Source organism: Poecile atricapillus, chromosome 22, assembly GCF_030490865.1.
Source record: "Poecile atricapillus isolate bPoeAtr1 chromosome 22, bPoeAtr1.hap1, whole genome shotgun sequence".
Taxonomy (NCBI): Eukaryota; Metazoa; Chordata; class Aves; order Passeriformes; family Paridae; genus Poecile; species Poecile atricapillus.
The window spans coordinates 738,977-752,099 of record NC_081270.1 but is presented as its reverse complement, the minus strand read 5'-3'; the positions used below and the strand labels follow the sequence as shown (position 1 = coordinate 752,099).

Here is a 13,123-nt window from a genome sequence, read left to right as displayed (position 1 = left end):
TGCCTCTGTTTTATTGATTCTTCTTCCTTAGCACACCAGAAGTGTATCCCTGTCTGTCAGCTCAGGTCTCTTCTCAGCAGTGGGAGGCTCCTGCCTCCTGTGGTTTGGTGGTGTTAACAGAATTTTGACATTTCTGCCATTCTGAGTGGTGGTGCAGAAGGGTTGTGGTGTCCTGAGTGTCAGGTACTGCTCAAAGACTGTTTTGTTTTCTTTGCTGCATTGTGAGATCAGGATTTACTGACTCCCATCACTTATGCACTTTGTGGCTGTGTTTCAGACTAAATAAGGCATTTACAGCTCTGAACTTCAGGGCTGGACAAGCTGTTATGTGGAGAGCTCTCCACAGATGACAGAAATGACCTGAATTATCACAGAAATGACCTGAACCACTGAACCATGTGTGTGATGGGATGGAGTGTTGAGAGCACTGACAGAGGAGTGTTCATGAATTGTTTGACCGTGCACAAGTGACAAACTCTACCTAATGCTCTGTTTCTGATGTTGTGTTTTGAAGTGTGGGAGGCTCTGGCAGCTCGAGTGTTTCCGATTCCTGCAGTGACCACTTCACCATTGAAAACTGTAAGGAGACAGAGATGCTGAACTACCTCATTGAGTGTTTTGACAGAGTTGGAATAGAGGAGAGAAAAGCACCAAAGGTATGTTTCAGATGAGTGAGGTTGTGTCAGTGCTGTCATAAACACTGCTCTGACTTATTAGTGGGGAAAGTTGGTGGGAAGATACTTCTTGATAGCTTTGTTGTAGAAATAGATTTATTGAATTTATTGGGGCCCTTTGACTCTTGTTAATTCATCAAATTTGAGTGATGCATGTATTTTATATCTCTTAATTAAGCACTCCTAGAAGTCATCCTTCCCCTTTCAATCTACTACATTTTATCCAAGTTTACTCTGTGTAAAACATTTTTGTGAGACCAGCTCCCTGTCAGTGTTCTGTATTCTACTCCAGGATTTTGCTTCTGGAGAAAAAAAAAACAACACTATTTATAAATAATCTGGAAGGTTTTAACTGGAGTAGTTCTAATCTTAGTGTGCATATTACTTTTTTACTGCACAAATAAATGTATCATCTTTCCTGTGTGTTCTGTATTTAATTTCTGGTTTGTATTAAAATAAAGTTATTTTTATCAGATGTGTAGCCAGCCAACAGTTAGCCAGTTACTGAGCAACATCCGATCCCAGTGCATTTCACATGCTGCTTTGGTGCTACAGGGATCCTTAACACAACCAAGGTAAATCCAGCTGATGTTCATCATGGGAGTTAGACTGTCCCAGGATCCTTTTTTCCTTCTGAGGATTGGATAAGAAAACTAAGATCAGTTGTTGGAGTAGGAGAATTGTGTGCCAGTGGGATAGTTTGTTACTTCACAAGTGATGAGTTGGTGGGGAGCAGTTTGAGTGCTTTCTAACTGCATTTGGGTAAAATCAGCCAGGGTGATGTGAACAGTTTAAATGGGGGATCAGGAACTGGGAAGAGAAGAGACACTTCTTTCAAAATGCTAGGAAGCAGTTAAAAGTGATTTTAAAAGTAATGACTTCATTAATTCAGAAAAGACTAAAATTATGTTCTTTTTTAATCTAGAAAAACACATAAAAAAAGATACTGTTCCTTCACCAGTTAAGCTTTTTCTAAGTTGAGCTTAACAAAGGGTTTTTTTAATTAGAGGGATAGAAGGAGCAACCAATTACTACAGAGAAGCTGTTGTTTCCTTCCAGCATGGTTCACTGAAGTGTGATGTTGGCAGCAGCATCTGTTTGAGAATAACCTTTCCCCAAGTAATTTGAGCAGACAAGAATAGTTACTTCTGAAAGGAATAGATGTATCCAGACATTGATAATGTGCTTGCAGACACATCCTTGCATGTGACTGCTCTGACGTTTTTGCAAATACCACTGCAGATAATCAGTAGATTTTAATTTTTTTTTTTAATGCGAATTAAGGTCATTGCAGCAGCAGTCTTTGCTGGTACCATATATGCTGTGTAGGAATCTCCCATTTGGCTTCATTCAAGAACTGGTGAGAACAACTTACCAGGATGAAGAGGTGTTCAAACAGGTAAGGCATAGATAACAAATAGCTGTAGTGCAGGGTTTTATAACTTGCAGTATCCAAGAGAGTGGATTTCCAGACCTTTAGTCTTGTAGTTCTCTATCCATTACCTCTAGGACTAGCAGCCTGTTAAAGCAATTGGAGTTTGGTTTTGTTCTATTTTTAAACTCATTTAGCATTTTGTGAAAGAGGCTGACTTCCAGTATTTGCTGGATCCAAGTATTAAAAGTGCATTTGCTAATAAGCAGCAGCGCTAACATAGGGGTGGACTGCTTGTAATGTGCAGGCATATGTTGCCAGATTGATCTTGGTTTTCATCCCTGTGTACAAAATTCCTAAAAATATATGTGTTAAGACAGCAGTGTTCTCTAATCCTACTCAGATTTATGGTGTTTTCCATCTTGCAATCTTTACCCTTCCTTGCATCTTTAATAATAATTTGTGTCTAAGGTGCTAAGAACACTTTACAAGTCCTAGTCCAGTAATTCTTCATGTTTACAGAGGAAATGACTGAGAAACATGAGATGGTCTGTTCTGTGTGTCAGGGCAGCTCACTGAGACAATAAATAATTAAGATACAAAACTAGCAAACTTCTAGCCTGTATACTGTAAAGCAGATCAATAAGGTTGTAATTGTGTTTAATTAGCACTCCCATAGTATGGTGTGATTTGGCTGCAGAGGGGCCTTTGAAATGGCATTTGATCCTTCCAGTTTTGCAAAGAAGACACTGGATAATTTTTATGTGTAGTGCAAGTAACTGTTAACAATTTGTATTTCTGTCTGGCCTCCTTTTAGTAGAGGTTCATGTAGTTGAAAGTATATTTGAGACTGATAAAAAGCAGTTTTAAAAGTGTTAGAGGTCCTGCCCTGGAGAAGGGAAGCATTCCTGGAGCTGAAGCACGTGGCCACCAGAATAGTGCTTTTCTGGAATATGATTTAACATTTTTTTGTCTCTTCACAGGAGCAACACAATATACTTTAAAATTCAGTGGGACTTCTGTTGTTGTTGTTGCAAAATTACTGTGGGTTTATTTTGTGAGGGTGTAGTTGTCAGAACTGTGTGATTGGGACTTACTAAATAGGTATAATTACTTCTGATTAATAAGTTCCTGTCAAGTCACTTCCTCTTTCCTAACAACCCTTGAGTGCTGCTTATTATCTTTACCAACTTACACATCATGCAAAATCAGAGCTGTATTATTGCCCCAAGTGTGCAGACAAATAAATTATTCCCCATTTGGGCAGTAGGTTGTTGGACATCTGTACAGAACTTGTGCTCCTGTTTGTGTCTACAACACACAGAGAACATGCAGGGAACTCAATGGAGTAACACCCCAGTGCTGAGACTACAGCAGACAAGTTGGGTTTTAGTTTTTAATATTCTCTAAAGCCTTCAGGTTTAACTGATACAAAGTAAAAAAAAAAATCTTAGTTTTTTGTTTTGTGTAAGTTGCACTGTTTGAAGAATGAACAGGCATTTCATGCTTTGTATGGCAATAGAGTAATTTGACTGTTTCCTGTTCTTTAGTAAAGTAATTTACTTGTGTTTTTACAGATCTTTATTCCCATCTTACAAGGCCTGGCTGTGGCTTCCAAAGAGTGCTCCCTCGATAGTGACAATTTTAAATATCCCCTTATGGTAAGGATTGTCCATTTCTAGAAGCAGTTTCTTTATGTTCCCTGATAATATGCAGATTCAAAGCAAGATAACATTTCAATATTCTTTGAAAATTCTTTTTGGTTAGTGGATTGCTTTTAAACTCTGTTGGAAGATTAATGGGGCATGAGATGTGTAAAGAACATTAAAAATTCAATAGAGTGTGAGGCCAGTAATGTCTTAAGCTTAATGAAGGCTGCTTGTATAGTGGACTACTCAAATGTTTGTGTGTATTACTTTATATAAAATTAATCAAATGTATGGATGTCATCATGCTTAACTAAAATACTGTGGATGGTTGTAAAATCCCAATAAACTCCTCTCAATTTAAGTCTGGGGAGTAACATCCAATATCCATACCACTGTATGTTTAGACTCAACTTTTCTATGTGAGGAAACTCAAGTAGGTTGCATTAAACCCCAAATTATTTGAATTGGAGTTTATCTACTGAGAAAAATATCTTAATATTCCCTGGTTGAAGGGGTTATTTTTAGTTTTTTTAAAATTCTTACTTTAGTCCTAGGTTTGCTTCCCTCCTACTGCGTTATTGACAAAACAAACCAGTCTTTTGCAAGGTGTGTTTGGCCACCAAAGAGCAAGTTGGATTCTTGGTAAATTAAGCATTGTCAACTTAACACCTTCGGATCCTTTTAGGATCTTCAGTGTATGGTGCCAAAAAAAGCTGTTGCATCTCAGGTTTAATTTGTACTTAAGGAAATCAGCTGGACTGGGGTGCTGCAAATCAAACTAAGTAACTCTGGTACTTTGCAAAAAACCATTAATTTTCTGACATTGTGTTTTCCTGCTCTTTTGTTATCCTCCCAGTCTGTGAACTGCTACAGATTTGGCTGTTGGCTGCAAAGGACTACTTGAAAATGAGTCTGTTACTTCTAGTTGGCACAGTGTGCAACAAAAGGATGGAACAGTAGTTACTCACTGTAGTATAAGTGAGGAGTGAGAACATGTAACACAGGACAGGCAGCAGTATCTTTGTGTTTCCAGAATTCTCTGTTATGACTGCTTGCTTCTTTCTGTGCTGCAGTTGAAAGTGAGCTGCAGATCTTGGATAGGATTCTTTGTTCCTGGCTTCTGTGTTCATTTGACGTTTTTCCACTCTGATTCAGAAGACAAAGGCCTTGGTGTATGGATTGAACAATTGCTCCATTTACTGTTGTTACTGGTTTTAATGGGACAGGTCAGGAGTCCAGCATAGGCATTGTCATGTTCTGAGCAAACAACAATTTGCACAGCTAATTCTTGAAATAAGTGCAGTAATTTGTTATCCTGTGAGACATGTTGGCTTTTTTGAGACAACTTGGAGCAGATGTAAAAGCCAAAATGGGAGCAGGGTGTGCTTTAATTCTCTTTGGACATCTTCACTGTAATTGTGAAGCTTTTCCGCTGATCAAGGGAGAAAGGCTCTGGTCTTTCAGCAGTTTGTCATAGTAAGCTTGTTTGCTGCAGACAGGTTACTTAAGAATTACTCAAAAAAGTAATTTTTACTTGGATTTCTTTATAGGCGCTATGTGAACTTTGTGAAATCAAGTTTGGGAAAACACACCCCATGTGCAGTTTGGTGAGTGTTTCCAGTCTGAGTTTCTTCAAGTTAAAAGAGCTATGTCACTTATTTTGGTGTTGTACAGTCCCTGTTGATAATGTTCTCCAGAGCTAGTGGAGCCTCTCATGCAAAACAATAGTTTAAATTAAGCTGGTAGAGGGAATCCTTTACCCTGAGAATTTATTAAAACTGAGACAAAAAAACTGCTGGGGTTGCTGGAATACTGAGGAGATTGTTTCCATTTTGCCACCAGCCTGACTGTTGGAGGTTCGAGGCTATGTGGCAGACACTGAAGGTGACAAAGCAGGATGGCTGGCACAGCAGCTTTGAAGAACTTGCTGTTTCTCCTATTTTTAGGTTGTCTCTTTGCCCTTGTGGTTGCCTAAATCTTTAAGCACAGGTGCAGGAAGAGAGCTGCAAAGACTTTCCTACCTTGGAGCCTTCTTCAGTCTGTCTGTCTTTGCTGAAGATGATGTAAGTGTCACAGAAGGATGTTGGCAATAGCATGGTGGGGTTCTTTTGTTGTGAGGGATTTTTTTACTTCCCCAGAATGTTTGCATATATTTGCCAATATTCATCTTACTTTCAGAACAAAGTAGTTGAAAAGTACTTCTCAGGGCCTGCCATTACTCTTGAGAACACCCGGGTTGTTAGCCAGTCTTTGCAACATTACCTGGAATTAGCAAGGGTAAGTATTCTCATTCCTTAAAAAAAAAAGCATAATATGTGGGTTTTTTGGTCTTGGCATAGATGAATAATATAATCTAAAAAAATTAGCTTCTGTCTTAAATCACAAATCTTTCAGGTTATGGCTGAAATGGATTGGGGAGAAAAAATAGAGTGCTACGAATATTTCTCTAAGGCTGTAAGCCAATTCAGAAAATATCAGAATATCAGATCAGTTGGTCATGAGTTACAGTCCATGTTAAAAGATGGGTAAATACATACTGTGTTAGTAGTGTGTTGCACTAGTCTTGTATTTACATTTTTGGTTTAACTAATGGCATAATTAACATGTGCATAAAGGTGGCGATAAGACTATATAACAGAAGTTTTGCTGAGTTTTCTGGATTCTGTAGAACATAAAAATACAGACCAACAGAAAGCAGGACTGTGATGCTGAGAGGTTTTTGTTTGCAATTGCAGCAAGAGCTGTTCAAGATCCTGCACAGTATCCTGCTGAACGGGGACACCCGGGAGGCGGCTCTCGGCTACATGGCAGCTGTGGTCAATGCCAACATGAAGAAGGCCCAAATGCAGGTAAATAAAGGGAAATGCTCTTCCTGTTACTCATCCAGCCACAAATAGCACTAGATGGCTCATGCAGTGGTGGTCTGGAATGGAGGACAAAAGAATTTTGAGTGCCTGCTAGCACAGGCAATAAGCCCTGTCTTCTTTGTTTCAATACATTTTCCATTTCTGAAATTAATCTGGTTTACCTATTTTAACAGTTTATTTTCTCTTAGAACTGAGATGTCACTTCATTAACAGGGCTTCTTTATTACGTGTTTAAATCTTTGTACTTGCCCTGCCCCATTTTGGAGGGCACCATCCCAACTGACTGTGTTCAGCACCCTGCTTTCCCAGCTGGTAAAGTGCTGGGCTTTGTCTGGTGTCACTAAAAGGAGCAGTGCAGATATGGAGTGGCTGGGCTCCAGTGAAACCACAGGGATGGGATTTTGGCATTGTACCTCCTCCTGTACTTCTCAGCTCACGTCCTCAGCCCTTTTCCTTCTCACCCCACAGACAGACGATCGTTTGGTGTCTACAGATGGCTTCATGCTCAACTTCCTCTGGGTACTGCAGCAGCTGAGTACGAAGATAAAGCTGGAAACGGTTGATCCCATGTACATATTCCATCCCAGGTGTCGAATCGAGCTTCCCACAGATGAGACAAGAGTGAAAGCAACAATGGAGGAGGTTGCAGCCTGGATTGCTGAACTTTGTTAGTACTCTTACTGAGATACGTTAAGCATTTCTGTGCCTACAGAGTACATGGAAGTACTTGATTCCGGCAAAGAATTCCCTTTTCTTAAATCTCTTTTCTGGATGCTCTCTGCTTTTCCTTGTTTTAAAGAAAGTTGAGTTCAAGGTCTCACCCTAGATAAGACAGTTAATTTTTTAATTTATTCACCTCTACTGTTTTTTGTCTTTTAGACAGGGATCCGTCTCCATTTTCTGAGCCGAAGTTCCCAACGGAATGTTTCTTCCTCACGCTGCACGCCCATCACCTCTCCATCCTGCCCAGCTGCCGCCGCTACATCCGCAGGCTGCGGGCCATCAGGGAGCTCAACAGGTTGGCAGAGGGGCTTGTGGGGGGCTGAGGCTGCTGGTGGCCCCCGTGTCCCCTCTCACAGGGCAGGAGGCCTGAGAAGCTGAGTGAAATCACAGTGCCAGTTCAGGTGGAGCTGCTGCTGAGCACAGACTGCCTGGGCTGTCTGGTACTCGCTGCTTTTCCCTCGGGGGTTTTTGGGTGTGCTGAGGGACTGTGGCTTGCCAGGAATTCAGGTAATAGTGAGATGGAGGGTGTTGGTTGCAGCTCAAGTTTGCAGCTCAGCGTGGCAGTTCAAGGTTGTGAGAAGACCATTCTATTTAAGAGATCATTCTCTGTGGAACATTTTGGGATTCATAACACCAGTTAACAGAGTTCATTATAACTAATCTCTGGTGTGCTTGGCAGGGCGTGGGCATCAGTGCCTCAGGCTCTCTGGCAGAGCTGGATCAGCATTACCTGGCTGATAATCAGGCCACTGTGCAGGTGACTTGTGGCTTCAGAAACAAGACATTGGGATTTGTGCCTGTTTTGAACCTCACAGAAGATATTTGCCTTTTTCCCTATAGCTTCTGAGGCAGGAGAATTTTTCATACTCTTGGGATGGGTGAAAGAAGCCTTCAGCAGTGAACTCAAAATATTGTTCTCTACATGTAATTCAGCATATGGTTTACTGTCTTAAAAATGATAAATACATTCTGGTGTTAACATGAGGATACTCCTGTTTTCCATTTCTCTTGGCATAAACTCAAATAGACTTATACAGTTGCTAAACCTTGAAGAATACTCTGTTAAAATTAGAACAGATTTTTGTATCATCAGTATTTTCCATTGTTTATAATTACACTCATTGCATTTTGGTAAATGTTCCTTGGCAGTAATGCCATGAGTTCGTTACAGGATTTTTGGACTGCATCTGAAATGATTTAATTTTTAAAGCATATGCAGGCCAAGAACCTAGGAAGCAGCAGAGAGCAGAGCAGGAAGAGTCAGTATATCTATTTTCCTATAAACAGCCTGTGGATTACTTGTAAAAAAGCCATATGTTGGCTTGAAAAAGGAATTGCTGCTTTTTCCTTATTTAGAATTGTTTCACAGGAGTTGCTGATGCAGCAGTCCCCATCCAGCAGTGCAGAGTGAAGAGCTCTTGGCTTCACTGACAGCTTAGGAGCTTGGGCTTCAGCATTTTCCATGAATTGCTTAGTTGCTTGCAACACTGGAGACATCTTTAGATCTTGTTAGTAAATAAATTACACTGGATATTTGTCTGCTGTAGGCAGAGATTGATGTGGAAGAGAATTGGTGTTTAGAGAAGGGATGAAAAGGAACTGTATACACACAGTTCAGTGAATGAATTTTGTTCTAATCAGCTGCATTTCCTGAAAAGGATTAAGATATGTGAATATGTAGAATTTTTTAATGCAAATGATGTGTGTAAGGTACATTTAAGTTCTGTTTTCTGTGGGGCAGTGTAAGAAGATGGATAAGGAAGGGGAGGAATATCAACCCCCTTGACCTTCTGGTCCTTACACCGACAGGGAGACTGTGGACTATTCACTGAACTCCTCTACAAGCCTGAGTTTTCTTGGGAGTGGAGCATGGAAAGTGTAGAACAAAACTCAAATAAATCATTTGCAATAGTAGAAAGGAGGAAGATATGCAGGATATATACCTGCAACTTTCTTGTTTCTAGCAAAACTTTCTGCAAGACTTTCACCTTTTTCTTCCTTAGCTGATTTTGTCTTCCAGTTTCCTTTTTCATACCAGAAGATGAATGAACTCTCTGTCTCATTGAGTGAACCATCCTTTCCTTGTGTAAAGGTTTAATTTTCATGGCATCCTTTTAGCCTTCCTTTAGAGTGACCATGGACTTCTTCAGTGTGGAAAAAGACAAATTTTTTTTTTCCAATACAGTGGAGAAAATTTGTTTATTAAGCAGGATAAAGCTCTTGTGTTTCATCCCTTTGGTGTGGCTGACAGCCATGGGTGTGGAGCTGGTGTATGTGGTGCCTCTGAGTTCTGGCTACACAGATGTTCAGTCTGCATTTACAAAAGCAACTTAGTTCTCTTGTTATGATGATGGGTAATTTCTTTGAAAATGATCAGTTTTTCCCCCACTTTGCTGTATTTCCTTGGTTTTTAGGAGATAAGTCAGTGAAATGCCTTGTGCTGGCAGCACATTTCCCCTCTGTCATGATAACCAGTTCCTGCATCTGTTTTTCAGGACTGTTGAAGATTTAAAGAACAATGAAAGTCAGTGGAAGGATTCTCCTCTGGCCACCAGGCATCGAGAGATGCTGAAACGCTGCAAGACACAGCTTAAGGTTTGTAAGTGATTCAGTTCTCAGCTAAAAGCTTCTGTGGCTGTGTGTGTGTTGACTTTGTGCCCTAACGTTTAACAACTTCTCTCCTACGCTGCTTGAACATGGTGGGTTTGAAACTCTTACCCCTGGGAGTGCTGCACTGGATGGTGGTCATTATAGAATATAACATCAGTGAGAATTTCAGATTCAAAGTAACACCAAAAATGAAATTCTGTGTTTCTTAACTGGAGAGAGACCAAGCAAAGGGACTGTGCTTTGTTCAGGAGTAGCTGTGTGTGCACAGTCCATGCACAAGTAGGAACTCCCAAGTCACTGATCTCACACAGAATTCCTGCGAAGATGAGTAAGAGATGAGGTGCTCTTTTTTTTGAAGGCCTGTTCTGTTTAGATCTTCCTCATAGAAATTGGCACAAATTTTCTGAGCTGTAGCACCAAGATGGCTTTAATCACACATTTTCCCACTTTGATATGTTTGTTACTTCTTTCATTGTTCCCATAAAGTTTGTGAAAGGCACATCTGTCCATGCAACTCTTAAATTCTACTTTACTTGCTGTGTTGGGGCTTGTGTGCCTTATTTTCTTGAAATGAGAATATATTGTAAGAAGAGACCACTGTATAATAGTCGTGATTCACAGATATATTATTATTGATATTATCTTGAAGAGGCTTCACATTCCTATATGCTGTCTTGCCCTGGATTAGTTTTTGTGTGCATGTTCTGCAGAAACTGGTGAGGTGCAAGGCTTGTGCAGATGCTGGTTTGCTGGATGAAAACTTCCTCAGGAGATGCCTGAATTTCTATGGCATGGTGATCCAGCTGATGCTTCGCATTCTTGACCCTGCCTATCCCAAGTGAGTGTCAGGTTTATCTGTGTAAGTTGTATCAAAGACATTTCAGATCATGCTAGATTGCTCACTGAATTTAGCAGTTCTAGAATTATTTTTGCTTACAGTGTCTGCATTGTTATGTGGTTGGTGACATAGATCCTTGCATGGAATATGTTTGTTATTCAGAGTTTAATGTCAGCTTGGGTTTGGGGGACTCCCTCAGGTGTGTTTGGTCCCCTTGGAGTACTGACATGGAGTTCTAAAAATGTAAAAATCTAAAGATTCTTGTAAAGGGATTCCATGGAAGAATTCCATAAGTGAGCACATGACCCTTTCTGCTTAATCCTGCTGGTTTATTGTCCTGTTTGTTGTCTCTTCTGTTTCACAGTGTAAAATTGCCTTTAACTCCTGAGGTTCCGAAAGTATTTGCATCATTGCCAGAGTTTTACGTGGAAGATGTTGCTGAATTTTTATTTTTTATTGTACAGTAAGTAAAATTATATTTGAAGGAAACTTGTACTATGACTTGTCCTTTAGGAGGTGGCACATGTATAAACTGAGGGTGCAAAAGTGGTTTTCTAACTATCTGCAGTTAATATTCTGATTATATAATAAGGTAATGGCATGGCAGCATTGCTGCAGCCATAATGCATTGATGGCTCCACAGTCCCTTCTAACCTAGATTTTTCTTGGAAGAAAGTTTTTTGGTTCTCTCCCCAGGAATTTTCTTTATGGTTTGCAGTGAGACCTTTTGATCTTGTGATATGTTAAATCATCACTAGAATAATATTTTTTTAAAAGCCATAGTTTAGAAGTAGGACATTAGGGTTGGTTTTTTTCATTTAGTTTTCCTGTTTCCAGATATGCTCCTCAGGTGCTGTATGAGCCCTGTACTCAGGACATAGTGATGTTCCTTGTTGTGATGCTGTGCAACCAGAACTACATCCGAAATCCTTATTTAGTAGCCAAGCTGGTGGAAGTCATGTTCATGACAAATCCTGCTGTTCAGCCCCGGACACAGAAGTTCTTTGAAATGATTGAGAATCACCCTCTCTCCACTAAATTGTTGGTTCCCTCCTTGATGAAGTTTTACACAGGTAAGTGCTTTGTCTGTAGCTCACTGAGTGCACAATAGTATTCTAAGGCCAAAGGATCTGGTAGTTGTTGTAATATTAAAAAAATCCCAAACAAACCAAAACAAAAAAACCCCAACACACAAAAAACCCCTGATAGATTTTGATTCTTGTGAAGATGAGGCTTTATTGCTCAGGAATTGGGGGAAATAGCATTGGATGGAGCCTTGGGAATTCCAGTCCTTTCACAAGCTGCTGTACACTGACAAGTCCAGCAGTGTGAATCGATGTGACAATTGCTTTTGTGGTCTTTAGATTCCAGAATTAAAGCTTTTTCTTTGCTTTGCCTCTAAAGGAATATTGGGATTTTAAAACTTCTCGTTGTAGTTTTACTGGTCCTCTAGATTTGGATGTTTTGTTTGATAACAAAAACAAGTATTTTTGTAGGGTACCCAGAGTTTTCTTAGTGAGATTTTAGACTGTGTGATGAAGAGCAGAGTTGAATAGAGCAGAGTATTTTGATTTCTGGGGGTTTCTCTTCCGAAATGAGGTTGGGTTTAGATTAGAAAATTTATAGTGCACTTATTCTAATGGGAATTTCTGAACGGGAATTGAATTTCATCTCTTCAAGTTTCTCTGGGTGCTTGAAGCTCCTCACATTGGAGGCAGTAGGGAGAGTTGTGTTGCCAGTGAATCCTGGTGGGAAGGTTCTGGAATCTGTTCTCTTTTCCAGATGTGGAACACACTGGAGCCACTAGCGAGTTCTATGACAAGTTTACAATCCGCTACCACATCAGCACCATTTTCAAAAGCCTCTGGCAGAATATAGCTCACCATGGTACATTTATGGAAGAGTTCAAGTGAGTAAGAGATTGTCTCAGGCAGTTTCCTGTCGTGCAGGCTGCTTGGGCAGGGGCCTGAGGAGGGTCCCTGCCATTGGGACTGGGGGATGCTGCTTTCTCTTGTCTCTCATGTGGCATCCCCTCCCAGTAGAACTGGAGAGTTTCTAAACTGAGTTCTGGACACCACAATCAGCTTGGCTTGGGGAATGGGATCATTGTTGGAAATAAACAGTGAGGAGTTGCTGGGGTTGCAGTCTGCTCTGCACACCCACCTGCTCTGCCGTGATACCTGTGTTTCCATGTTTTCAGCTCTGGGAAGCAGTTTGTTCGCTACATCAACATGCTGATAAATGACACAACTTTCTTGCTGGATGAGAGTCTGGAGTCCCTAAAACGTATCCATGAAGTGCAAGAGGAGATGAAGAATAAAGAACAATGGGACCTGCTGCCCAGGGTGAACAGAGCTGTTTTTCAAAGTGCCCTTTACTTATTTTTATTT

The 13,123-nt window shown here is 40.4% G+C and overlaps 1 protein-coding gene across 4 annotated transcripts in view; it reads left to right on the top strand.

Annotated features, from left to right (window-relative positions):
- The window catches only part of UBE4B (ubiquitination factor E4B), a 36,984-nt gene that overhangs the window by 17,639 nt on the left and 6,222 nt on the right, over window positions 1–13,123 (top strand). For all 4 annotated transcript variants that reach the window (XM_058854955.1, XM_058854954.1, XM_058854957.1 and 1 more), the window contains 16 exons: window positions 515–656; window positions 1,149–1,249; window positions 1,959–2,073; window positions 3,624–3,707; window positions 5,246–5,302; window positions 5,642–5,758; window positions 5,874–5,972; window positions 6,431–6,544; window positions 7,031–7,229; window positions 7,442–7,580; window positions 9,781–9,880; window positions 10,606–10,733; window positions 11,098–11,196; window positions 11,571–11,806; window positions 12,516–12,642; window positions 12,934–13,078. In XM_058854955.1, coding sequence (XP_058710938.1) covers window positions 515–656; window positions 1,149–1,249; window positions 1,959–2,073; window positions 3,624–3,707; window positions 5,246–5,302; window positions 5,642–5,758; window positions 5,874–5,972; window positions 6,431–6,544; window positions 7,031–7,229; window positions 7,442–7,580; window positions 9,781–9,880; window positions 10,606–10,733; window positions 11,098–11,196; window positions 11,571–11,806; window positions 12,516–12,642; window positions 12,934–13,078 — 2,002 coding nt within the window. The remainder of the gene's footprint in view (window positions 1–514; window positions 657–1,148; window positions 1,250–1,958; window positions 2,074–3,623; window positions 3,708–5,245; window positions 5,303–5,641; window positions 5,759–5,873; window positions 5,973–6,430; window positions 6,545–7,030; window positions 7,230–7,441; window positions 7,581–9,780; window positions 9,881–10,605; window positions 10,734–11,097; window positions 11,197–11,570; window positions 11,807–12,515; window positions 12,643–12,933; window positions 13,079–13,123) is intronic.